The sequence below is a fragment of the Cloeon dipterum genome, chromosome X (genome assembly GCF_949628265.1).
Source record: "Cloeon dipterum chromosome X, ieCloDipt1.1, whole genome shotgun sequence".
Lineage (NCBI taxonomy): Eukaryota > Metazoa > Arthropoda > Insecta > Ephemeroptera > Baetidae > Cloeon > Cloeon dipterum.
In genome coordinates this window covers 13,832,004-13,859,666 of record NC_088790.1, presented here as the reverse complement: position 1 = coordinate 13,859,666, position 27,663 = coordinate 13,832,004, and the positions used below count along the sequence as shown (strand labels likewise).

At 37.2% G+C, this 27,663-nt stretch overlaps 1 protein-coding gene across 2 annotated transcripts; it reads left to right on the top strand.

Annotated features, from left to right (window-relative positions):
- The first annotated feature begins 154 nt into the window (after positions 1-154).
- On the top strand, positions 155-27,663 carry LOC135945982 (mannose-binding protein C-like). Of its 2 annotated transcripts, none has more exons than XM_065493952.1 (5): positions 155-478; positions 9,191-9,394; positions 24,544-24,659; positions 25,515-25,623; positions 26,865-27,663. In XM_065493952.1, the coding sequence occupies exons 1-5, from the start codon at positions 370-372 to the stop codon at positions 27,107-27,109; spliced, it is 783 nt and encodes a 260-aa protein (XP_065350024.1). In that variant the 5' UTR covers positions 155-369; the 3' UTR covers positions 27,110-27,663. The 2 variants fall into 2 exon arrangements, with proteins under 2 accessions (XP_065350024.1, XP_065350023.1); XM_065493951.1 differs by lacking the exon at positions 25,515-25,623 and adding an exon at positions 25,778-25,886 and having other exon boundaries at positions 177-478.

The following is a 27,663-nucleotide window of genomic DNA, read 5'->3' as shown; positions in this document are numbered from 1 at the left end:
CCACGGGACTCTACATCGCGAAAAAGAACCTGTTCTTCGATTGGAGAAAGGCTGGTCACTCATTTCCTCTGAGCAGCTTTGCTCTCAAAAGTCAGCGCTGGTGCATTGCAGAGTTGGGAAACTGGAGATGCGATGAGTCGCTCTCATTGAGAGGAGGGAATCGAACACTCGGCGCGAGCAGAGTTACCGCGGCGACTCCGATTTTCTTCAGGTACTCAGGTGCGCAGGCAGGCAGGGGCAGCCGAGGCAACCGTCATACTCCTTCCGCACGCGTGTGTTTGTGCCGAGGAAGCATATTATAGCGTGCAGCGTAGTCGCCGCTCGACCTCCTTCAAGTCAACACACTCGCAATCAGCTGCTGTGGCCGGCATGACGATGAGCCCAGTTTCCGTGCTGCTACTGGCCGTCGGCCTCTGCGCCCTGGTACCCATTTCGGAGCAGCAGACGTCGCTCAATAGGAACAGCAAGGAGATAACCAGTGAGTACAAGCATCAGCACTTTCCTGTTTGAAAGCCGTTTGTTTGTTTTTATATTACAAAAAATAACGTAAAATTTTGAAGAAATTTATGATTAGGAAATTCTGAAGTATTCGATGTTTTAGTTATTGACGAAATTATTTTGAAATTTTGTATGCAATGCAGTTTCCTAACTTTCTGAGCCGACTTACAGGCCGCGTAGCTCCATTATTGTCGATAAGACTAACAACGCCCGGAACTGATCCTTGTGGAAATTTTTAAATTTTTTCCCGAGCGTCAAAATTGACTCGCCGATTGATTTGTCTGGTAAAACAATATACAGAAGCCAAATTTAAGCTAAATTTAGTAAATATATACTTATATTTTAATTAATTTTAAAATGTGGGCCATTTTCTTAAATTCTCCCAAAATTACTAATTTCGACAAGTCGACAATTTTTAGCACTATATATACGTTCAAAAAACAACACACGAAAGATTACACGGACTCGATGGCTTTGCCAAAAATTAAAACGTCGAATCCTAAGCGTTTCCTTGTGAGAGACTTCGAACAAGTTTCTACGCTTGAAAATGAAAATTGAAATAAGCAATAAAGTCACATTAAGGATGAGATGAAAAGATAAAAGGATAAAAAATTGGTGAAAGTAGAAGTGGACTAAAAAAAGCATTCTAATTTTGTGCTTTTTAAAGTGTATAGTTATCTGAGAAGCATATATTTGCAGATTTTAAAATTTTCGCTATTTTCACGCCCAGTCTGCTCAAATTTTCAAATTCAAGCGCCACCTTTTATGGCGAAGCATTGTTGAACACTTAACAATGTTTAGGGGTCTAGTGCGGGCTGATTTGCGCCTACATTTGATTTTCTTTCAAAGCAATGACCGAAATGACAAGTCCGTAAAGCTGTAACGGATTTGTACCGATTTGAATACTATCAGGGGGTCGTCACCCATCTTAAAAGAGTTAAACCAAAAAACTTAACTTGTTAAAGCACTCAAAGCTTAAAATGTTGAGTATTTGTTGACACATTATCGTGACGTCTAATTTACAGTGAAAAGAATCATTTAAACATTTTTTGCATAATTTTGAATTTGTTGGAATATTATTCATACATAAGACGAGAAGATAAAATAATTTTAGAGGATCTCTATTCCTATTCTTATTTTGCGGTGGTGTGAGCTAAAAATATTTACTTGTGCAAGCTAAAATTCAAAGAAATTAATGAGGAATATTATAAGAATGGGCCAACGGAGCTATCAAAAAATCACTGCTGACTAACAAAACCTTGCCACTTTTGCATTTTTGCACATGGAGGGAAAACTGGAATGGTCTCTATTGTTTGAATGGAATAAATCATAAGAAAATTACGTGCTTCTTAAATATTTAAAAAAAATCTATTTATCATTCGGTTGCATCTTATTAAATACTGCTGACTTGTTTTTTCTGGGATATATTTCTGTAAATTATTGTTTAGCGCATTAAACTCGATTTGACTATAAGGAAAAACATTTCCAGGTGCAACAACCATTGTTAAATAAGAAAAATGAAACAAAGAAAATACTAAACAATTAGCAGCCTAGATCAGAATGTTTAATCGGTTTGATTCTAAAGATTAATTTTATTTTGCTGGTCAAAATTACGTGACAAGAACAATTTCCCAAAATTGCCAAAGAATTAACTTAAATCAGTATTATAAAAAATATAATAAAAATTGAGTCCAAGTCTTATTGGATGTCACAACCAATAAATTTAATTAAAAATTAACAGCTACTGAATTTATGCCATAAACATATAGCTGAATCAGATTAATCTTCATATATAAACAAGAGAAATGTGAAAACTCGATCCTTCTTTTTTAGTCGACGCTCATGGAGATCCTCCAGAGATATGATGTATCACGTTTTACGAGTTGGCGTCAGGATCAAGCACACATTGCAACTGTGGTATTAGAGAAAGAGCTAAGCGCCTAATTTTACGGCCGCTCTTTAAAATGTATTTACGCACGTGCTGTTGGAGTGCGTCTTGGTGTGTTACATACGCGCGCGGCTGGCGAGAAGAAGGCAGCCGCGTGCGGATCTCCAGAGAGAGAGAGACACACACACACACACACACACACACACACACACACACACACACACACACATACCAACAGGCTGGAAACTTTCTCCTGCGCCGGACAGACGCATCACTGCGAACGGAAATTCTTGCAAAAACAACTCGATTGATGCCGTGCGGCATAATTAAAAATCTCTTACTCAGACTAACGAGCAAAAACACAATTTAGTGGACTATTTCTGATCTTTTAACAGATGATTTAATTCTTTTAATTTCTCTGCGGCTGCGTGATTATGTTGCTAGTGACGAAATTTTTGCGCCTCCGGTCGCGCCGCGATCTTCTCTCCGCGGCAGCCGACAATGTAGGAAGTTTCCTTTTCGGCGGCCAGCAGATTTCTCTCCAACAATTGAACACTCTTTTGCACTTCTTGCTCCGAGCTAAACGCGCGAGACGACCAAATTTGTATTTTTACTAGCTCGCGTATTCCATTACTAAGGAGATGAGAAGAACAATGGGGGCCAACAAGTATAGGTGCAGGAGCCACTTGTTTCACCGGAATAGGCTAGCAGCATTTTTTCTCAATCGATAAAAACGAGAGGGTTATTATTGCTATTGTCAACATTAAAAATTTCTTGATGATAATTAACATGGAGCTCATTAATGGATAACCCTTGATTTTTTTAGAAATTGACCAATTAAAATAGCCTCTACACAATTATTTTTTTAATTTTATTAATTTGCAATGCTTCCCGGGATTAAAAATTTGAATTTCGAGTAGGATACTTAATATTTCTTCCTTCTCCATTTGAAAGTAATGTTAATGTGATGCATTTGAAATTGGATGACTTAACATGATGTAGTGATGTATCATTTAATGATCGTGATGCCAACAGACAAATTAATAGTGTATTGTTATTAGTTAAATTAGATTAGTATAAAATTGTTTTGTATATCCGATAAATTTTATGAATTTGATCGTCTGACATAAAACTCCAAAATTGAAATAAATCACTTAGAGTACGTTTTTACTTTTCAGAGAACATTTTATTTCAAACGTTGTTGAGAGCTGCCCGACAATGGGTAGCAATGACGTAATTGATAAAAATCAATGCTATTTAATTATATCATTTTATCATTATAAACTTCTCGTTTGCCTTTCTGATTAAACAGATTTAAAGCTTATCCCCACGAAAACTGAGGTCTAGATTTCGAGATAGTATACGCGGAGATGCAGGAGCTTAAGTTTGGCAGTGAAAGTTCCGGGCCCAAACAAGTTTCGAATTAAAGCGTCTGCGTCAAAATAATTTCCAATGCGTTGATGTTGTTTGCACGACTTTTTTCTATTTTAAGCAAGCGAGAAACGTCCTTTTGGCCGTGTCCCTTTAGTTGGCAACCTGTCGTCTCTTGTTGACGGCCAATACTTGTTTTTTATCTACACATGGAGATTTCAACGGTCGTTGCAAGTAAAAATAATAGTTATTATTCTAGGGAGGCGATGACCAGTTTGTATTTTTCTCGTCCAGCTGAGGACGATTCCAAGGGCGATCCGTATCTTTTATAAAAATATGCTGCTGCTTCTGCTGGGTGTGTCATTAGAGGACAAATTGCACATTAATTTTGAGCTGGTTTTGCCTCTAAAGCGAAACGCCATTCGAGAAAGCGAGAGCCAGTGCGATTTGGGGTTTCTAAATGAGTCCTGCTGCTTCTGGCACAAAATGTTGCTGATCGTAAAACGCTCACGTATCATGCTGGTAGCAACTATAGAATCAGGGTTGAGAGCAAATAATATTATTTTGGCAAATTGGCCTTGTCGCGGTCGTGCATAATTTAGGCACGCACACCGACTTAGGGTTCAATGTACGTGACAGCCTACTATTATGAACAATCTGGCGTGAAAATTGGAGATCTTTAAATTTGCGAAGATTTCAGTATATTTCCCCGAAAAAGGGTGAAACGTATAAACTCTGTAATTTTAATGAATTAAAGGAATAACTAATAATAATTTATTCAAGCTGTGGGAATAAATCTAGAGATATTAATTAACCCAATAATTGAGTTGTTTTTAAAGCTAGTAATTTCATGAAGTACATCTAGTCTCTCATTTTTATCAACAAGGGTAGGTTTGTTCTCCTTTCCAATATCCAACATAATTAGCCCCAAGCAAGTTTTCTAAAGTGAGCTAATTTAACTGATTGTGACTGCATGCATAATTTAATCAAAGCATTGTTCCGAGATTTTCTTGTTTTAATAAACGTCAAAAGCAGCTGGCTTCCCAGGTGCCGAACGCACGTGCTGACTGAAATGGTGAAAAATGCGAAAATTCAGCCTTTCCCCGCCCGCAATTGCATTGTTGCATTCCATCTTTCACTCGCCTTCAATTTAAACCCCGCTCTTGATCAATTAATCTATTCCAGAGAGTATAAATAAATGCCAAAAGCGTCTGACTGATGAAAGTATATAAATTGAGAAACAACTTTTACTGATGTGAGTGCACACAACATGTTCTCACGTCACCGATTGCGATTTAAAAATTCAGGTAGCTTAATCGCTGGTTCATTAAAATTTCGAACTGTCACTTAAGCAGTCAACACGGTACATTGAGGTTTTTGTATCAGGAAGTGTATGCCTGCACTAATTATCATGTGCACATGACAATCGCTGTCAATACAGTTGAAGAATTCAGTTATTGGGCGTGAAAACGAGCATGAAATTTCAATCAGCGTACTAAAAATTGTCTGAGAAGTAAGCTGGTCATGTCATTATTGCTAATTAATTTGCATACCGGGCCAAAATCCGTGCTCCGATGAACCCACTTTTATTACCTCACTTCCCGCCGTTGATTTGCATAAAATTTCTTCTTGCTAATGAATCTCGGCGATACTTTTATAGCTTTCATTAGCATATGTACCTTATTGAAGAAAACTCAACGCCTGGTCGCATTTTGCGGCCTACAAACGCTCATTAGCCGAAGCCGCAAAATTTCCTAATGACTAAAATCAACAAACAATAGTATCTTTTTTCCTCCTGCTCATTACGCAACGTCACAATTAAATTAGAAAAGCGTTTTCTCTAGCAATATAAAAAGCAAATTATATTTTGTAACTGTTCGGCCGATGGGATGGAAATAAGAAAGTGACGCGATACACGCAAATGCTGTTATATAGTTGAGTGAAAAACGTCGCACAAGATTATAGAAATTTCGCAGGTCGCGCCTCTGAATAATTTGCATTGAAATTATATAAATTATTTCTTCAACTTTTGGGATTATTTTTCTCTCTTGATGAGCTGAGAATGGAGCGAGAAAGTGAAATTACTATATAGAACTAAAAATTCACGCGTCGTGACGTCCATTAGCATAAATAGGAGTTAATAGTAACTCACCCTTTTTGACAAGACCGTAATTTAAAAAGTGGCGTGTATAAATCAGATGGATTTTATGCACTGTGAGAAGCTGCGACGACACACGATTCTCCTTTCTTACGTCGATTTTTTTGTTGAGGAGAAATTTTAGACAATGAATAAAGCTCTATTTTTCTCCTGCTTAAACTAATTATCTCTCACCTGTGATCAACAACAGATCAATGGGCTGTACCAAACTTTAATCCCATGAGAGAAATTTGATCAGGCCAGCTGGCTGTGGCTGCATAGGAAAACAATTTTGGTTTCTAATCCAGAAAGGTGCGTCCACCACCAGTTGCTGACCTCAAAAGCAGTCCAAACCTCCAAACAATGCAAATATTAAATAAGCTGACTAATTTCTTCTCACAATTTTATGATTACTAGGCCATTTCGTATAATTTCTTATTATTCGGACGCAGACCACACACGCACTCTCGATTTCTCTCGTTTGCAATTGGAAAAATGGCAGCCTTTATTTTTGATCTTATTGCAATTCCTGTATGCACGGCGTGAGACACTTAAAACTGGATGTAAGAGGTGAGAAAGCTGCTTCAAGCCGGCAATTTCGATTTCGTTTTGGATTGACGTTGATTAATTACACCTGCTTTTTAAAAAGTGATCTCACCTTAGAAAAATCCATACTGTTCATGTCAAGCTTAATGAAGCCTTTTGCATGTTCATGAGTCAGCTTATTAAATCACTAGTGGAATCGAACAATGTTATTGAATGAACCTGATCAGCGTATAACAAAGAATATGATAGAAGAGAAAATATATATGTCTCAGGTTTAAAAAATAGGCAAACCATTGAACGAGTTTGAACAAAACGTGTGATAGATTGAAATCAAAAGAACACAAATCTATAAATTTTCATCTATATTAATTCCACAGAATTATTTAAAATTCCCAAAACCGTTTAATACCTGTCTAAATTTGATGGAAATTAAGGTCAAGTAAAGTTGTGTTCCTTTTTATTTTAATAAGCACATAACTTAGAAACGTGCAAAAAATCACCACTTTATTTTTCGGACAACCTTAATCGGCAGAAACTTAAAAAAATAAACTTTATTAGGCAGGTTTAAGGAATTAAAATTGTGAAAATTAGGAATTTTGTCTGATTTGTGGATATTATGTTTTTTTTCTTTTTTAATATTTTTAATTTTCTACCTCAATTGATTTTCAATGAAGCAAGAAAATAAAATCTTTGTCTTCAATATGTTTCTTTTGAAAATTTCTCATTTAAACCGCTTAGGTGTCATCACTGCAGCCTTCACATTGATTCTAGGCTTGTCTTTTGAAAGACAACACAAATTTCGTTTATTTTGGTGACCACAAACTACTCTGACCTTGAGTTTCCGCGACTAAAGCATGAATTATCACCATTTGAGCGAACTTGTGCGTAGGACACAGGTGACATGGTGAATTTCACTGTGTTCTCTCTCTCTCTCTCTCTCTCTCTCTCTCTCTCTCTCTCTCTCTCTCTCTCTCTCTCTCTCTCTCTCTCTCTCTCTCTCTCTCTCTCTCTCTCTCTCTCTCTCCTTTTGTAGTGATGCAAGCAAGGTGCCGTGGGCGCTGTGGGGCAGCTGTTGGAAAGTCAGTGCGGTGTCAAGCGCCGGATGATCTCATTACTCCCTAAAATAAGCATGGCTTGATGTGTGTGCATTGTAGAGCAAACCACACAGTAGACTCACTCGCTGCAGCTGAATGTGGCTGAATGTGGGACAATTTTATTGCGAGAGTCCCATTCAATTACGCGGTTTGCTCGCCATTCCGCAACCGTCGAACCTTGATGCGCGCGATAATGATGAAAAATTATTATACACATATAGCTTTCTTTAGCCAGCCAACGATGATGATGATGATGTTGATCCCATGTCGGTTGATGAATGGTGCCGCCGCAAAATGTTGAACAAAACCGATGCACAATCCGTGATGCCATAAAACTTTGACCTTTGAGTGCGGCTGACAAATTGCTTCTTTGATTTGTAAGAGAAAAATTGATAGTTTGCGCAGCCAAATGAAATAAAAGGCCAATTACGCTGATTTCTAGCAAGCATATTAATGATAGTAAGGTCGTTTTTACAATTTAGCTAAATTCCTCCTATCGCTGTGTGAGGAGAGAGTTTTGCGATGATGTATTAATTTATGTTGTGCTAAAAAACACTTCTCCTTTTTTGGCTTCAATTTTAAGTTGAGGTATTGAGAGTAACTCTCACCATCAGCGATGCAAATGATTTTAAAGCCAAACCACTTCGAAAAATACGGACAAATTGTACGTGAAAGGGCGTGAAATATAACGCGTCTCGACATTGCTCTTAAAATGTTTATTAACGCAGCTTAACGACGCAATTCCAATGCGTAGCAATAAAGTTCAAAAGGTGTCACAAGACTGAAAACAGAGAGTGAAACCGGTGGAGTGAAAACTTTCCAGGAACAATTTGGTTGTCACCTGCGAATTAATTACAAGGCATTAGCTGCATCTGCTCTTAAACGCCGATTGATTAATGACCCCCGTCCTTAAAAGGATCGGACGCGAGAAGTGATCAAAGCTATTTTTCGCACCGAGAGGTGCACTCACTCGACGACCTTGATTTCTTTTTCTCATTTTCATTTCAACGTGCACTTTTATTTCTGGACCATTGTGTCTGGCCGGTGCATTGTTGGGAAGGCGAGGTCTTGCAGGCACACCTCTGCAAAACACTCGTGACCGCGGTCGCCAAGAGGAAGATTTTCTCGAGAAAATCGACTTGTACCAGGGAAACGTGCTCTGTGAGACAATAGCAGCGCAATAAAATATTCCAAATGAACAACGAAAGATTATATTCGCGCTTTTAATCAACACGAGTGACCTAGAAGTTATCGTGCCTCACATAAATTATTTTTTTTTTAATTCAATCCATGTTGCGAAATTTTTCAACTAATTATCAAATGATGCGTTAAGGAAAAAGCTCCTGGATGTCTATAGCTCGGAGTTAAACGTGGTTCAAATTACGGAAATGTCAGTGCTGCCATGCGACAGTTTCTATTTAACTCGAAAGAGGAGCAACTGAGCACGACCACACCTGCGGCCGGCGCCAAGGTGATTTTGTCTTGTTACAAGTCAGCTAAACAAAAAAGTTAAAACCACAAAACACGGAGAGAATGTTGTAAAATAAATCGTTTCGAGCACGAAAACACACACAGCTCTTTTGTAGCTGATAAAAATGTATTGTCTTTATATTTTTATTCGAATTGAATTTGCTGATGTGTTCTGTGTGGTTGCAGGGACGGAAGTCGCGCGCCAGAACAGAATCACACAGCAAATTCTGGCGCAGTACCTGCAGAAAAAGTTGTTCCCGCACTTGACGCCGGTGACGACCGAAGCGCCGCCGGTCGCCGGCAATTCGGCCGAGCAGGACACAGGCGAGGCGCTCGACTCAGATGAATCCGAGCAAATCAGCTCACACGTTTCCTACGACGACGAAGAAGGTCAGAACAAAAATAGCCTAATTGAATTTCCACACTCTTCAGCAAAAACATCAAAATATTTCGTATTTATTCTTTATGGTACAATTTTAAAGTAATTTTTTGATAAAATATATTAGAAATTAAATTAAAAATTGTTAGGCTATTGAAAAATAAATGATGGGTAAATTTTTAATTGAGATTTTTAAGGCCATTATATTTCCTGTTAGTGCAACAATTAGAAAATGTTAAGCAGGGAGAAGTTCAAGAAAAAAATTTATGTGCGAACGCCATGGAGTGTAGATTGATTAAAAAATATAGCTCTTCACAAATCAATCAAAAGCGTCAGTTTGAAATGTTCTCTAGCGTTTTTTTTATTGTGATTTTGTTAAGTATTTACCTTCTCGTTTCAGACGCCGAATGTGAAAATCAAATTTAAAAGGGTTTCTGTATTTATTTAGAAAGTTTGATTTAAATTTGTCCTCCCCTTTTTCTTAATTTATTCTGCAAAAATTTATTGATGAGCCACGCTCTCCTTGAATATTAATTTTGACATTTTGATTTTATACAAATTCCAAGGCAACCAGATTACTTCATCACCTTGGGGATGATGAATATTCAAGATTTACGAGCAGAAAATCTGAAACTGTCTCAAACACATGCGTCAATTTGATTAACGCACAAGCTGCATTACTCCTCTCGTTGATTTACAAGCGCGGTGAGAGGCAATTAAGAATGCACGTAGATACATTCACGCTCGTGAAATGCGATAATTGAGTGTTGCTGCCGCTGACCAACGAGGTGAACTTGACATTAGAGCCGCAAAAGAACGCAACACACACGCTCTCTCGTGCACTAGTTTTAATTGTTTCTATGCGTATTTATGCCACGCTTCTTTTTCCTGCTATAGAACTTGAGGAGTAAATGGAAAGAAGATATGCTTAAACGAGGCGTTAGTAACGCGAGAAGCTACTTTCCTTTGGTTTGTTTACACGAGAGCGCATTTTTCGAATTCACTGGTTCAAATGAATGCCTGTGTTGAGGAAATAGAGCTATTTTGAAATCGATCTCTTCAGGAGTGAAATTGTGAAAATATCTTTATTAATGGAATAATTTCACATTGGAATTTGAAATAATGTCACTATACTCCATTGTTGAAGAGGATATTTATTGCAATCTTAAAGGGTTTTTTACCAGGCAAAGAGTAAATTTTCCATGGAAATTGGCTTCAAAGTTTGCACTATTTCCCTGTTGAAAAGCATGATCTATTTCAAAATAAGGGTAATTGGCCGCGAACACTATTGGATGGATCAGATCACGAGAGGGACACCAACAGAAATAACGCATGGACAAAAATAGTTTATTTTTTTCGAGAAATCGGGTAAAATCTGAAATTTAATGATTACCTGGTCTTGATTAGTTATCCGCAAATTTTAGAGAATGAGTTGTATGCGTACATATTATGGCCAGATTAATAGATACAATATGGACCACTTTCTAGAGCCAACAATGCAAAAATATTGTTCATTGTTGCCCTGTAAAGATCAAATGGCGCGTTGGAAAGTCATCTGCTGCTAGGTCATGTAGGAAATTTAATTGCGATTATTTCCAAGCGCTCACTCAGCTTTCAGCATCACGTAAGACGTGAATCCAATGCCAAAGAGCTGCTTTTTCGACCGGCAAAGCGGTGGCGGCATCGTAAATTAGAGGAGTGAAGCGTGAAATCCAGAATTAGTTGCGGATCAACAGCTTTCACATAGCCGCTGAAATTGCACTCGGAATAATAAGATCGCTTTTGCTTAGGCAACATTATTCATTTCACTTAGAATAAAAACATTTGAAACTTAAAATATTATAATAGTTTATTTCATTTTTTAAATTTAGATGCAAATATAAACATTTCTTACTGCTACGGAAGAAATATTAAATAGTTTGCGGTTTGAATTTCTCTTCACAATTAACTATAAAATCATTGTAATTCATTCTTGTGTAACGTTTCTCAAATGAAACATTGTTTTTTATCACTAGATTATTTCATCAGCCATAACCGCCTCAGGATGTGGCCTCTGTTTATGTCCCGAGATTTTTTTTCTGGAAATCGTTTGATATAATCATGCCTTTTTTTGTCTTACTCAGTAAGATAATCTCGTTCAGCAACCAAATTAAAAAGGAGAAATTAACAATGTTTGCTCTTAATCTACAGAGCAAAATGAAAGTTCCTCTGTAGCCAAGGAAATGCATTTTTAATTAATGCTGTCTTTGAAACATTAATAAATTTGAAAAACATCAAGTGACAGTGATGAGGTCGTCTGTATCAACTTTCTTTTCATCTCCAAACGCTGCTGTCAGTTAATAAAGCCTGCAAGTTAGCCTCAGTGGAATTCATCAAACGTAATTTTTTCACCTGACCTTTTGACCCGAGACCTTGGCAGGTTTGTGGGACACCTGCTGGACAAGACGCTAACATTGACCATGGCCGAATACTTTGCGCGGTTACGTCACGCGTGGGAGCGAATTGTGAGCGAATTTTTGCTCAGGGCGAGATTCAAACACTTTCTCATTTGAAATCGGCTCAATGACTGCGTCGAATTAGCCTCGCTCGGCCCCCGTTGTTGTTTGGCAACAAAAGCCGTCAATTACAGACTTTTCGACAAGTCTTCACGCTCTGGTGAAGAAGATCTAGAAAAAATCCAGAAGGCGGCTTAATTTACTGTTATTGGTCTGGCCAGCAGCAAGGTCGAATGCGAAATTCCGAAAATTGTCCATCACGGAGCATCAAAGCGCGAAATAATTTAATGAGGAAATTCGGGGAGCTGGTTTTTAATTAGGCATTTCCATTAGGAGCGATTAGGCAGACTGGTTTTTGCGCTCGTCTGTGGTGTTTATTTTGATGCAGCCTTGATTTTCAAACCGCAAATATTTTTGCGCGTGAGTATGAAATATGTATGACTTCCGTGACTGGTGTAAATGGGCACAGATTCCTCACAAGCGGTCCAAGTGCGCAAGTCAGGCAATGTAAAAGGTATCGCGTAGAGAAGTAAAGCGTAAAAAGCGTCTGATGCACATATGCGCTTTAAAAATGGAAAGTGGGTATAGCTCTGATAAAATCCCCCAGATGATTTTCTGACAGAACAGTCCATTTTAAATTCAGATTCATTTTATTTAGCAGAAATAAAATTACTGAAAAAAAATTATTTAAGTAGCTTGAATATAGCCATTCCAATATGTACAAGCTTTTACAAAAATACACAGAAAAATCATAAACTAGTAAAAAATCACGTCTATGTATCTCACAAGGATGCAGTAAAATTTTAATTTTGGGATTTTATCCATTTACGTACGTAAAAATCACCATCGGTATCTGACTGTCCATATAACTTTATTTAACATTTATTGAAAAATGTCTAATTACGTTTTAGTTTTTTTTACTGTTTACTAACCAACTGCTCTAGATTTACGGCTCATTTTGGAGCACTTGATGGGTTCATAATTTTTATAACTCTTGCAAAATTAGACAAAAAGTTTAAACCCTATTATGAAATTAGCACTACTTACACACTAGAGTAAACACGCGTTAAACCCGCTCTCAAGGCCAAAGTGATTTCACCAAAGAGACCTGATATCGGTCATATATATTTGGCTGGACCATTTAATTGCGCAGAGTAAATCGTTTAAAAGCGTTTCAATAGTGTCAGCAGTGCAGTGAGCAATTGTGGCCGGCGGGCAGAAAGAGAATTGATGCGGTGGCAATTTTATTAAGTATCGAAAATCGCTGGACACGTTTTTTGATCGACGTGGCGGCAAATAATTGCCCGTGAAATTTGGCGCTAGTATGCAAATTACGCAGCACAACAGGAATCTCGTAAGTTGTTCCAATTGTTCAGGCGCTGGAATGAGAGTCAAGGTGATCACGAAATTTATTGAGTTAGAGGACTTCAAAACTAATTATGCAGATTTGGCACGAAAAAACAAAGGACGCTACCGTCGATACAACTGTAAAACGTGCGAATTTCAAGATCGTTCTTGACAGAAAGTTCACGATTATGATAAGGTGATGCTAATTTTTTACAAGGAATTCCGCATTTTTAAGATATAATGCGAGGATTTTCTCAACATATCATCACAAAGCTTACAAATTGCATTCACACGGTTGAAAATCTTAACCAAGATTACTCACAAAATAAACAAATACAAAATAAGATAGAGGTTCAATAATTTGAATAATTTCATTAACTTGGAAATTCTGATAAAAATAAACGTTGTTTTGTGACACTTTAATTTTTTTTATTGCAAATTAGGCCTTTCTCTTCTTCAGTAATCATGGTAAATACAATAAACTGTAGATTCAATATTTAGCGTGTGGAATGAAATCACGCGATTTGCATACAGGGACGAATGAAACATTCGCGAGCTTCAGCACGGATAAATAAAAACGATTTCTGCGTGTCTCCGGCGGCGAAATACCAGCGTAATAGATTTATTAAAAGCTTCATTTTCTGCGTATGTCAAGCAATAAAGAATAAAGAGAGGAGATAGCTTTCACTGCTTCTAGGTAATTTTTTTCCGCGTGTGAGTGTGTGACTAGCGGATGAATCGACAGAAAAAAGAAAGATATTCAAACCTGAAATGCTTAATTTTAAGATTGATGAGAGATCGTCTTAAATTTCGAAAGGAAGATTTAGCCTGCGGGCAGATGCAGAGCACTCTTATTCTTTGGAGATGACCCTGTGCCCCCAACCTGGCTTTTCGCAAGTATCTCTCTCGACACAATTTACGTCATCTGACGAATGAGAGACGAAATCTGACACCTTCAATAAAGGTTCTTATCGAATTCAGATCGATCTTTGCGATTTTGCATTGTGCTCGTGTCGATAACAGCAAGGCGGAGTTTTAATTGGCCCGAATTAACCCTTTCAGATTTGGCCTGGATTGTGATTTGTAATGGAGAGTGGTGACTGTTAGAAAGGACAGTTTGGTACTTGGGAGATTTCTAGTTGTCCCATGCAATTAGTCAACAGGAGCCTGTCACTTTTGGCATGAGGAACGTGGGCAGATTATTAAAAATTAATAATTCAAAGTCATTCAGTGCCATAATGCTTGCTTTTCTTTTCATTATTTGAAAGCTACTGCGTCATAACATAAAATTATTTGTCTTGAGTTAAACGCTGAATTTAAGATTTTTTGTTTAAAATTTAATCATATCAACTGAATGATTTGACAAATATAGGGTTTCAATTATATAATAGGCTGAGAAGTGTTTAATTTGTGCAGCATCATATTTAAAATTAAGCGATTAAAATATTAAAAATTGTAATATGATGTTACATTACACGACGCTTTCCGTTCATGTATGAAATTTAGACATTTTTTTATTGCAAGGTGTACTGAAGGACTGCATGAATGCAAAAACAGAATACAAAAAACTTATGAAATTGGCCTAAAGCTCAATCTGAAAGAGAAAATGCTCACAATGAGTCGTATTTTGCTTGAGCTCTTACTCAAAAATAATCGACTCAGTTTGCGCACACTGACTATGCACCGTCATGTTTGTCCAATCTCTCACTTTCCTTTCTTTCCAACATAACAGAGATCATCCTTTATAGCTTTCGTAATCGCGCTCATAATAAGGCGTCTGCCCTTTCCCTCATAGGGAATGCAAATATGAAAAAGGATGTACCACGCCGCATAAATCACTCTATTCAGCGAGCATAATTCATGTGCATTCCGTGAATCTGCTCGAGTTGGAATAATTGGTGGATAGCGAAAAATTGAGCAAGTTAAAGAAGCTATTTTCTTCTGACGACCGAAACGTGATTTGCCTGAAATTGATGGTGTTGCCAACCTGCACTTGACGCGGAAAAAGTGTGCACTCAACCATTCTCCTTGATCGAATGAGAAAACTTTCAAAAATAAAGATTATCTATTGGGAAATATTTGCACTGGATTGTGCACAAATGCAAATAGAGCTTTCTACTATTTTCCAAAAAATGTTAAAAAAATTGTTATTTAAGAGTTTTTCATTTCGACCGTTTATCACTGCCCAATCATTTTCTATCCTATTGCGCTAGGCTCTGATCGGTAGAAAAACACTAAAAAAAGTGTCTTAACAGATGGAATTGACCATCCATTAACCTGAAAGCCATTCCAACAACGCGTTTCACCTGCCAATATCATGAGGAACTCTCCCGCGATGTTTCCACGAACGCATGCTACATTGCAGCGCGTGCTCAGGTCGAAGGGTCGAGACCTGGATTTCGCCGATTCTCCTACGTACAAAGGCAGGAATTTCTTCATGTATGTGTTGCACAGTTTGGCAATAATCTTGATGGGACGCACGATTAATTAAAAGTCGCATCCGTTTGCAGCACGCGTCTTGAACACAAACAAGCGTATTTATTCAGAGTTGGCAAACGGTCTCGATTTCTTGTTCACGCAACACAATTAATCTGATTATTTTAGGCGTTGCTTGTTCTCGGCCACGATACGATTTGAATGGGAATAGAAAATAAGGTGTTGCAATTTTTGCGGAATATTCAGCCCGCGAACAATGGTTCTGACTGATGGGCGGATATTTATTTCGGCAAGAGTTTAGCAAAGCACGATTCTGCAAAAACAGCGTGAGAAAATGAGTTAACTAAACCCGTTTAAAACAATGAGTTCAAATAGCGCTGGCCTGCGTTGAGGGTCAAGAGCAGCTCGAAACATTTTTATGTTTTTATTAATATCAAATTGCATCTGTATTTACATTTTTTCAAGAAAAAGTGTTAATTTTTAACATTAGAAGTCTAGGCAACAAAAAAGTTTAACAATAAAATATTTTAGTTAGAAGTTAAAGCAAAATATTTACGATACGTCTACGTACAGTTCATCATTGGTTCTTTTTAAGTTCAATCAGTCTTGTACGATTTTGGTGAGTTAATTTAGTGCCAAATTTACCATCGAAGTATTTTACATCCAACAAACTAGATTTATAAATTGTAGCCGTGGAAACTTAAAAAAAATCACTTGCAGAGTACGTTTGCGCTTTATTAAAACAAATTTTGGATAGCACCTTTTCTTCCAAATTTTTTTAACTAGACGAATTGAAAGCTCCCCAAAAATTGAATTTGAATATTAATGAATTAATTCATTAACATTTTTTAAACTATATCGATTCTAAAAAAATTTGATTGAGTTAACAGATCAACAGAGCATTTATTTTCAATCTCATTCATTAGTCCAAACTTCGTAGGTATCGTAAAATATTTACTTGGTAATTCGCAAAGTGGAGAAGGTCCCCCTTAATTGAGCAGGAGATTTTGGCCGAAATATGAGTAATTGCTCACTGATATTGAAGGTTTTTCTTTCTTATTCGCAAATCTTAGAAAGAGCACATTGCTGCAATTCTGAAGGCCATTTTAGCATCATTTTACTCAGAAAGAGATTGGAATTTAAAGGCAAAAGAGAGTGCGTTATAGGCAATAAAACACAAAGTCAATAAAAATCAAAGGTAAAATCACTGACCTGCAGGTGGTGGAAAATTTAGTTTAATTGCTGTATATACATATTAGCATAGTTTACAAATATAATGTCAATTTGTAACTGAAAGAGTGCGCTTTCAATTTTGAATAAGCTTAAATGTGATTTTGTTTTGACATTTGGCACAGTCGTTAAGTGCATGCCTTGATTCGCAGACGGCTTTCAAAGAGCCAGTCTTCATGAACGCCCGCCCATGATCATAAAGAGTCGGGCTTGCTCGTGTAATTGGAATTTACTGCAGGATCGGAGCTGTTTATAATACCGTATTTTTTCTGCCGCAATTTATCACAAAAATTACGCCATGTTTGGATTTATTAAATTAAAAAGAACGTTTTTTAATCCCTTCTTTTCTTCAATTCTGAATTATGACTAAAGCAAATTTTTACTTTTAGCTTCTTACAAATGCACTCCAAAGAAATATAAAAATGAATGGACAAAATTTAAATATAGAAAAAGCAAACTACATTTTCACTGAAATTTGCCCAAATGATTACAGTTTTTTCAGACTCTTAAATTTTCCTCGTTGGTATGTATAGCTAGAGAATGCCTTCCCTCGTACGATTGAGTATAGTCAAATTTATTATTAAAAAAATACACGAATGACAAAAAATTGACAATTTCCTGTAATATTGTAATTTATAGTAAGATTTTATTATCTTATTAATCCAACTAAGGTAAAATTAAACATGGCAATTAAAAATGGTTGTATAGTAAAAAATATAATCGATTTTGAATTTAATTGAACCAATATTCTATTTGAATTTATTGATTGAATAAATGAAGAACTTGCCAATTAATTTTTCTCTCGTAGAATGTTAACTAATAGCTAACCATATTAAATTAATTTTCCACGCAGAGTAGCGCCATTCAATTGATTTAAATTTAAAAAGGAAACCATTATGCTGGTTAATGAATTGAAACTAGAAGTATATCAATACAAAAGAATGAGTAAATCTTGTCTTGTTTTACACAGAGTTTGTCGAGTTTATAATTAATGATCATATTAGCCGCACAAGACGTCTGCCTGAAGGCTCGAGCCCTTCAAAATCCAACGGCCAGGCTCAAAAGTGCTCGGCCAGAGAGGAAAAATAAATTGTGTCTGCACGTTCGATAATCAGGCGTGTTGTATGAAGTACGAAACTGGCTGCGGCCTTACAATCAAGGTCGACCTGCAGGCACATCTCTTTCTGCTTCATCTCGCGAGGGGCAGGGCAGCGGCAGCAGCGCAGATCCAGCGCGGCTCCCTACACTTTCTCTCTTCAGTTGGAGAGCGGACTCACCTGCTGAAGCACAAACCCGCTCCGTTCTCAGGTTGCGCCGACCACGCGCCAATTTCTCGATCCTTTTTTTTTCTTGCTCCGTAAAAAGCTGCTGCACGCACCATCATGACGCGACTAGGATGCGGAATCTTGGTCGCCATGAGCCTCTACTCCATCGCTTATGGAGCCTCCAGGGGTGAGTTTCAACAACCCCTTTGTAAGGGATCAGTTTGTTAGACACGTTAAGCTTTTCATAGAAAAAAACATAAAGATTTAAATTTATTTAAAATACGGTCAGGTCAAGTTTTACTGCTGTCTCTCGCCTTCAAGAAAAGCGAAACTGATAAGGTCGCGAATTTCACATTTTGCTGTCTCGTAACTTGTTTTCGCGGGTAATTTATAGACTCGTCATCGAAACATCTGCTGTTGTTGATGGTTTTTAAACTTTTAAATGCCAAACTGTGTTTTTATTTTCATTGCGTCCACCACAATCGCGTAATTCAATTTGTAAAATGGCTAAGTAAAAATATCGAATAATAGAAATAACAGTTTTCTGATCCTGAATTAAATTTTCCAAAGCGAGTCGCTACTTTATGTAATTTTTCCATCGGAACATTGCATTTTTGGGAGAAATTAGACATTTCCAGCACAAGCGTCAGCAAATATCTCGCTGAAACTCTCGATTTAAAAAAATATAGCAAAATTCATTACTAATCTTATGGAGACTGCTGCGGCGACGAGTGGGGAGCAAAAGTGACCTGCCGTGCAGGTTGCATACGCCGACAGGCAGTCCCCATAATTTAACCACTCACAAAAATACCTTCGGGAGAAAAGAAAATTTTCTTTGATTGTTTTGGCGGATGGCCAATTGTGGAAGAGCTCCTCATAAACTATGGACAAAGCGCTATATTAGATAGTCAAGAACATGCTTTCTAATTGTCCCTTATGGACGATTTAATCACAAACACCACTATAGCTCTATCAGAAAATATCCACTTTGCGGTATCTGTAAATGGTTATTTTGCAATCTACTATTTTAGTTACTTTCGAAACTGAAATTTGCTTCCTAGAGGTTTTATTTTAAACATACAATGATGGACTAAAAATTGATAAATATGTTTTATCTACGATACAGTTATTATTATAAAACTTTGTAGTTTGATAAACTAATATTTCAATTGAACAGCCATTAAAAACACGTAAAGATATAGAAAACTTCACAAATCTTGAGTAAATTTCAAAGAAATATCGGCTGAAGTGTCTTGATTGCACGGAGTAGCTCTTATTTTAATTACTTAACACGAAAAATTCAAATGACTAAAATGTTCGCAGTATTTTAGATTTAGTTGTCAATTAAGGGTTTGCAAATTTAAAATTAATATTTTATTTTCTAAATAGACATTCCGCTGTTATGCCAGGACAAAGTTTTTTTTTGTTTTTAAGTAGCATTACTACCTTGTGCTAATTTAGCACACTTTTGTTTGATTTTTGCTAGGTTTTCACGCTTGACAGTTCGGGATTTTACTCGTCTGCTCAAGTTACAACAAATTGAAGCTCCTTTATCTGACTTAAATAATTATATTCGACCTAGAAAATGGAAGTCTTACCAATTTTTAAATTCAGAACGTTCACTGCTAGTATTATATCAACTCAAAGCATTGTTCTAGGAACAATGTATTGAAAAGAAAGACGTCAGCATGTCCTGCTGTCCACCCACGTGGATTTCGCCCGAGATATGCACTGCTTGGCGCGAGCGAGGCACTTTCTTTCCTACCTCGGCGCGACGTCTGCATTCTCGTGCCCTTTGAAAAACATCATCAAGAGGCGTCTCTTGCTCGCCTTGCACCCGGCTAACCACATTAATATGTGCGCACCTTCAAACACGTTTTATCGATGCCATAAAGCGTTCCTCGGCTTGCATCAGAGCATGAAAAATCGCCGGCGCCGCAGCTGACTGAGTTGAGAGATGGGCTCCATTGCCGAGAGAGTGCCTATTTAGTTAGTCAAGCTAACGTGCACTCTGCACGAGCCGCGCACTATAATCGACTCTTGATCTGGCTTGAGTGGTTCCGCGTAATGCAGTCTATTTGTTCGATATATTTAATCTACATTAATAATGTAAATAGTGAATGAAATTGAATTGATTCAATATTCCTATATAAAATTAGGCAAACATTAAAATATAAACAATTTCCAAATTATATTTAGAGATGATTTGTACTGATATTTAGTATCTTTAAATTCGATACTGTTTTAGTCTTGCAATTTAGCTTAATTTGAACACAAAATATTCACTTATTTTAAGTAGTTTAGAGAGAGGACACACGAACATTGACAAAAGCTACAGAACGAGTTACAAAACTAGACTGCAATATTTACATATGAATTTAGATCAAACCACGCCCTAAATAAACATCAAAATCAGTTTCTCATGTAAAATCTTAATTAATCAATTAATAAAACACTTTATTGCAATAATCAAATCAAACAATGCAAAAAATCCAGTCATAAATTTATGACGTTTAAAAGCTTATGGTGTCGATAGTAAAATTGATATTGATTTATTCGGCGTCATCTGGTGACCGGGCATACCTTGAGGACACACCTCTGTTGGCTTTATTCATCTGATACAAATTTGATCTGTGGCGAGATGATTGGCTGCCTAAATGACAGTTATTATAAACCCAAGAAGTGCTTGGGCTGGCGGATCGAACGTGATAAAAATCCTGATTGACCAGGTAGCCCGCCGGATGCTGGAGCTTTCAACGACATCACTTTCTTAAACGTATTTTTGAGCTAGAAATTGGAGTGGCCGGCAGACAAAACCAGTCCGTTGATCCTCATTTTCGGTCCATTTTAGTGCGTAATGCGACAAAATCTGCACCGATCGTGGGTTTGCGCTGAACCACACGGATTCCTCCAGAAAGAGAGAGAGAGAGAGAGAGAGAGAGAGAGAGAGAGAGAGAGAGAGAGAGAGAGAGAGAGAGAGAGAGAGAGAGAGAGAGAGAGAGAGAGAGAGAGAGAGAGAGAGAGAGAGAAAGCGTTTGAAACTTAATGAAGGCACGTACACGAGGGTATTAGAGGAAAGCGTATGTGATATGCGCACAGAGCACACCTATCTCAACTCGATTGTTGTTATCTCATCGCATCCAGGGGCTTGAAATTATTTTACTGCTCTGCAATTTGCACGGCAGTTAATTTCCCTCGGCGCGATCACGAGGATGTTAGAGCGACGGACGCCTGACATTAAGGCTGGATTGCGATTTATTTATATATACTCTTCGCTGCTTTCTTCTCGAAAGTTTTCATTGCATACACCCAACGTGAAAAAACCACTCTTATAATTCACGCCACTGGACAGCTGTCTTGTTCTGCAGCAAGAATTATTGTTGTCGCGCGCTGTCAAGGCAAGTGGACAATTGTTTTCGAGCAAAATGCATTTTTACGACCTTTAAGGAGAAATCAGCGCTGTAAAAATGCAGTTATTTATAACGCGTGGAAAAAGGGAGTTTATCACTCTCCCTTCTATAGAACTGTACCAACGAGAATGTAAATGACTATTCAGAATTTCCTTACTTTAAACAATGTTGAACAATGTATCGAGAAACATTTGTTTTTGAACATAGCAAGTCAATGTTCTAATCACAACTATCAAATCAAAAATTATTGTTGGAAAAAAAACATATTTGCAAAAAAACGAAAACGGAATAATCTGAAAAGACAGTCTTTTTTCTCAACTTTATTTCTCCTAATTCTTATCTTTCTTCTATGTACTTTAAGTTCATTTAAATCACGAGGCAGCTGCTTTTTAAGTCTTGTTGGTGAACAATAATTTTTTATTGTGACCAAATAGTTTTCTATTTCTCCAATTTTTGTCTGGCGAAAATTGAAACCTTCGCTGCCAAGCTGAGAGAAATTTTAACGCTGTAAATGACCGCGTATATTGTAATTAATTCCTTGTCAGGTTATTTACCATTCAATTAAACCGACCGCCGACGGCACTTTATTTTAATGAAGTGCCAGCTCATCTTATTGACCATATAATAGAAGGGCTCATATTATTATTATCTCACCCAGTTTGTTATTGAAATGAGCCAGACGGTAGGAGCAGAGGAGCCGCTCCCATCAACTTCTTATTCCCTATCATTCTGTTTTATCAAAGCAACAACACATTTTATTGGATGTTCATGCGCCGCTTGCTTTTCAGGTCAGATGTTTCGACTTAAGTATTTATTTATTTGTATTCGTGCAATACATCGGTGGCGGACATGGATACTTATTAATGCAAACAAAGTGTAGTGGTCATTTTTTGCACCAGGTAGAGAAAGAGAGTGAGCGGACGTGTTTGCTTCTATCCTCGCAATTGATTTGTAATAATTGTTCACGGCTTAGCCTCGGGGAAGTACATGGAAAACGTGAATATTCATAAGGACGCTGAAGACAAGAAAAATTAATCAGCTCTGTGTCGAGAGTTTCCGTTTGTTGACCGATTTTTTCCAATCAGATTTCAATGTCACATGCTATTTCTCCAAGAAAAATATTTTAAACTCTTGTTAACACTTCCTAACCTATTAGTAATTAGTTGAGCCTTTTTATTTTCTTTAGCCTCTATTTTCAGGGGCAACTTATTAAAATGCGGTAAATATCCTAACCTAGAAATTACCTTCTAAAAGATTTACAGACAAAAAATTATTTTAAGCCCGCAATACAGATATATACGTCTGATAGCTCTTAAACAATCATAAACTTCAGACTTTCAATTTCTGACCTTATTATCAGTCATAAATGTACGTCAAGTAGCTAACTGCTATTAATTAAATACAGTTAAACAGAGTAAATAGCTCCAGTTGAAGCTCACCTAGCGCCACCCAAGTGGATCATTTCTTTAATTCCAAACGGACACTCCTCATAATATTGTGTCAACAGTGAAAGTTTTCCATCAAAATTCCAAAGTGCACTCGAACCAATCAATAACCAGTCTCGCGGGCCGCTTGTCAAATAATTTGTCCAATTGCACGACCTTGCTAGCTCTGCTCTCAAGTAGAGTGCCAGCCCACCTGCCGCACGAGTAGTGCCTGAGAGCACGCATGTGTTCTTTTCCTCGCAGCACAGAGGAATTTGAAAGTGAACATATACATGTACCCTACACACCTCGGCACACGGTAAAATCCTATTATTAATAACGCCGCGGCACTATATATTTCACTAACATACATTCAAGGCTGCGTCCGTGTCTTAAGTTACACTCGCGGACACAAGTGCAATTTTCCGCAACTTTTTTATGTTTGATAATTTTTTATCAATTATCCGAGGCTGTGGATGAAAAATTTGCGAACTCAATGCCAATAGCAGATAATAAATCTGAATTTTTTGTGACCAGGTGAATAAATGATTGGTTTTGATTTCTATTCGTTTAATGTTATCATTTGATTTTTGCTTTAATTCGGGTTATAGGTTTCCTGTTAAATTAATTATCTGTTCATAAACTTATTTAAAATTTCTGCTTAAGCGTGAAAAATTGCCAGGGTAGTGAGATGTAGACAATCGAATATTTATTCTAACAGTAAGTTTCCAATCGTTGCGGGACCATCAAATGAGCACGGCTCTTACAGTGATACGACTATTGAACCACTCTTTCAACTGCCTAAAACCATGTAAACTATTGTAAAACCATTGCAAAAACTAACTAAACAGGCTGAAACTCCAGGCATGAGAGCAAACTTTGAGTCCAAAATTTAAGGTGTAATTTTTAGTTACAAAAATATTATTCGATCTTTTTTTAGAAACTCATTTTTGTTTGAATAGTAAATTTCATAGCAAATTTTCAAGCATTTTTTTGGGAGCAAAGGGAATATTTTGCAGCCTTTTTAACAAAATATTGACCTCTTTGATTGAAGGTATAAATTGAAAAAAGGTCAAATTCAAATCTAAATGAGGACCAGAAACAAACATAATTCATTTCGTTTTTAACTCAAGGTTTAAACAAAAATCAATAGCGATGTTGTGTGTCATGGGTGATTACAACAGAGGAACCCGTATTGTCAAATGACCGGCTGGCCTCTGGCTGCAGCCATGACGCGAAAGCTGTCAAAACGACGTTTTTCAGCGCCAGTGGCCAAATTTCATCTCGTTAAAAATTCAATCCTATCATCTCAATAGCCCGAAATACAAACAGGAAGTCTGAATTTCGCAACTTTAATAATATACTTTATGTATAATGTGTGTCGCTCAGCAATATTGAATAAACAGACAAAATACATTGGTGCTCTGAATTTGCTTTTCAATTTTTTTTGTCTTGACAAGCAAGTCACGGTGTGCTACACTTATTTCAGAGAGTAATTTAAATTGCAAATCCACCGCCTTCGCAAGCTGAAAGTTTGTTCCGCGTTGTTTCAGGGAACGACTGCTCCAACTGCGTGGACGACAGTTTGGGGTCAAACACCATCAACAGGTGGACGATGCCGCTGCTGAAACTTGGCGAAAAGAGATACTACCTTGGTATTTTCTTCAAGGTATTAAACATTGCAAGCCAGAGTAGTTTTAACTCTTGCTCCTGATATTTGTGGTTTGCCAAGAGGCATGAGCAGGATATTTGCATTAAATTGGATGGACGCAGTCGTATTTTTAATTTAATTTAAATTTAAAATTATTGTACTATCTGAAAAAATCCTTTTTGTGGTCCTAAAAGAAACATATTTATTTTTCATGATTTTGTTCATTTTTTTAATTTTCCTTTGTCTGGTCAAAAGCTTTTGCTTGGCCTAAAGCAAGTTTAATCTAATCCATTCATTTAATTTTCCATTTTCCAGAATTACGGCCAGCAATAATTGTTATTTTATTTTTATTTTAATATTTTATCAATATTTTAAATGGATGCTCGACAGAAAAATATGATCTAGTTAAATAAAATCAGAAATTGTTCCATTCATATTTTAAAAACACTTTCAAATCTTGAAAAATATTTATCGCTGCATCCAGATATTCATTTTCCTATTATCTTGAATCTGTGATTATCTTGAACAAATTTTTGATGTTGGTCAAGTATTCCATAAATCCCCTTCTTGCAGTATAAATTTTTAGTTTAAAAATTAAAAAAGTAGTTCATATTCGTACCTTGCACAGATAACTGGACGTTTTTTGGGGAGTTCAGTTGATTGAGACTATTTTAAGAAAAATCTGCTCATGCTTCATTTACGGCCTTGATTTGGCAAAGCGCCTGCGAAAGTCAGTATATGCAACATGCAGATCACTGAAGCTCAACAGGTTGCATATCTGTTGGTTTCGATCGAGACGCTTTGCACGATTCAAAAGGCTCGATTCATTGTGAACAAAAGTGGGCATTGTTCTGCAATTTTAACGCACTTTAGGCCAATTGGTACAAAGCGAACCGCTACTGCCGCTACCACGGCATGCAACTCGCCTCCATCGACAACGAGGAGGAGAACAAATTCCTGCAGGAGACGATTGCCTCTCAAGGTTCGTGGGCCGGTCAGGTTGCCAGCCAAAGACTAACTCTCGGTGGTTTCTTCTTCCTCGCGAATAATGCCCCTTTTTACCCCCTTTACTGTAACTGTCTCGCACCATGGCATGTTGTAAAAACGGTTCTTGGTTCTTCTGTCCCTCTCGCAAGGCCAACTGGTACAAATCGGCCCAGTACTGCAGGTATCACGGCATGCATTTGGCCTCCATTTCCAGCCAGCAGGAGAATGACCAGTTGGAAAAGCACATCAGAGACTCAGGTACTGCTTGCTGTCATCCCCGAAAATTAACATCCATAAATTTCATAACAAACCGCAACTCTTTTTAAAAGCACAACTGCACGGGAATAAATAAATTATAAATATTTAATGTTCTTTAATACATCGGAAAAGGAGCTATATGTCCGCATGTACTTGCAGTTTCAAGATCTTGTTGTAAAAACGATCTGTTATTCATGCGAGTAGCGTTTCCATTGAATTGTTAATTGTGTGTGTCATCTAAAATTTCTCCTATAGTTGTTATTTAATATGGAAGAGTCCAGATAAATAAGTTTAAACATGTATGTGTATATTCACAGAGGGCTCAGCATATTATACAGCTAATATTTTTCAAAAGGTTTGGCGTTTTAAATTTATCGTATTAGGAAATGATGATTTCATTCATTTTACAAATAAATTTGCACAGTCCACTCCCGTAAGCATAAGCATTTATGAAAATTTGATTCAATTAAGTTTGGTTTATTTTTCCAAACCAACAATTTATCACAATTTTGACAATTTCTTTGCCTCAATGGCATCCCAAATTTTGTCTTACAATTTCATGCACATTGATAAATATTTTTAAAAAGAATGTAAATCTCATTAATCAGAAATTATAAAGTAGGCATTTGTAGGTGCTAGCGAACAACCCGCTGAAACTCGAGAGTAAAAAAGGGGCAAAATTTACCACTTCTCTAATCTCTAGCTACACTTCAGTCTATACTACAACACACACAACTTTGAAATCACATACATTTTGCAATATTTCAAGGGAAACTTGGACACAATTTAACTGCAGACGGGAGGGAATTCTAGTTTTGCGCGATTCGGAGAGAATTGAATATTATATACCTTATGGTATTGTCCAATTTTGAATGAATTTCCAGGCTCTTTATTTGAGACCATAAGAGAGTATTGCTCCTTTAAAAATTTCCTAATAAACAAAAAAAATAGTTTAACGATATTTACTTCCTGACTCAGGTTTTGGCTTGGAGCACTTTTGGACGTCGGGCACCGACCAGGGTGAGGAGGGTCACTTCTTCTGGATGTCGACTGGCCGACCGCTGACATTCACCAACTGGAACGCAGGCGAGCCCAACAACTTCCGCTACGAGAACGGCGAGGAAGAGCACTGTCTGGAGCTGTGGAACAGGGACGGCAAGGGGCTCAAGTGGAACGACACGCCGTGCTCCTTCGAGACCTACTTCGTCTGTGAAGTGAACTGAACTGAACTCCTCACGCAGACAATAAAACTAATCCCGTCCACGAGTAGGTTTTGATGGAAAAAGCCGGGCTTCTCCCGAACGAAACGAATAATTCCAAACTAAGATGGAGACTGTGTAAATGTAAACGTAGAGCAACAGTATTCATTTTAATTCCTGGGCCGACTCGAATAATTGTAATTTAATGGCATTTCCATTGTGATTTTTAACAGTTGCGTTCGTTCATATGATTAGCCAGTACGACTCCCTTCATTTTCTAATTTGAACCTCAGTTTAAGCTTCCTCAGCTGATGTTTATAACCTTGTCAGTGCCATTCTATTCCTCAACAAGTAATTTAATATTATATATTATTTTTACAGATTTCGCTTGCGATTTCTTAACAATCGCAATTTTACTGTCCTTTTAATTTCAACAAGCGATTTTATTACCTTGGAATTGGATGGCCTTTTTGCTGTTTATCTGTTTTTGTTGTAAATATAGAAATTTGAGAAGATATGAACTTATTTCTGTGTAAATATATGGAATTATTTCTGAAATAAAATTATCCTCAGACTTA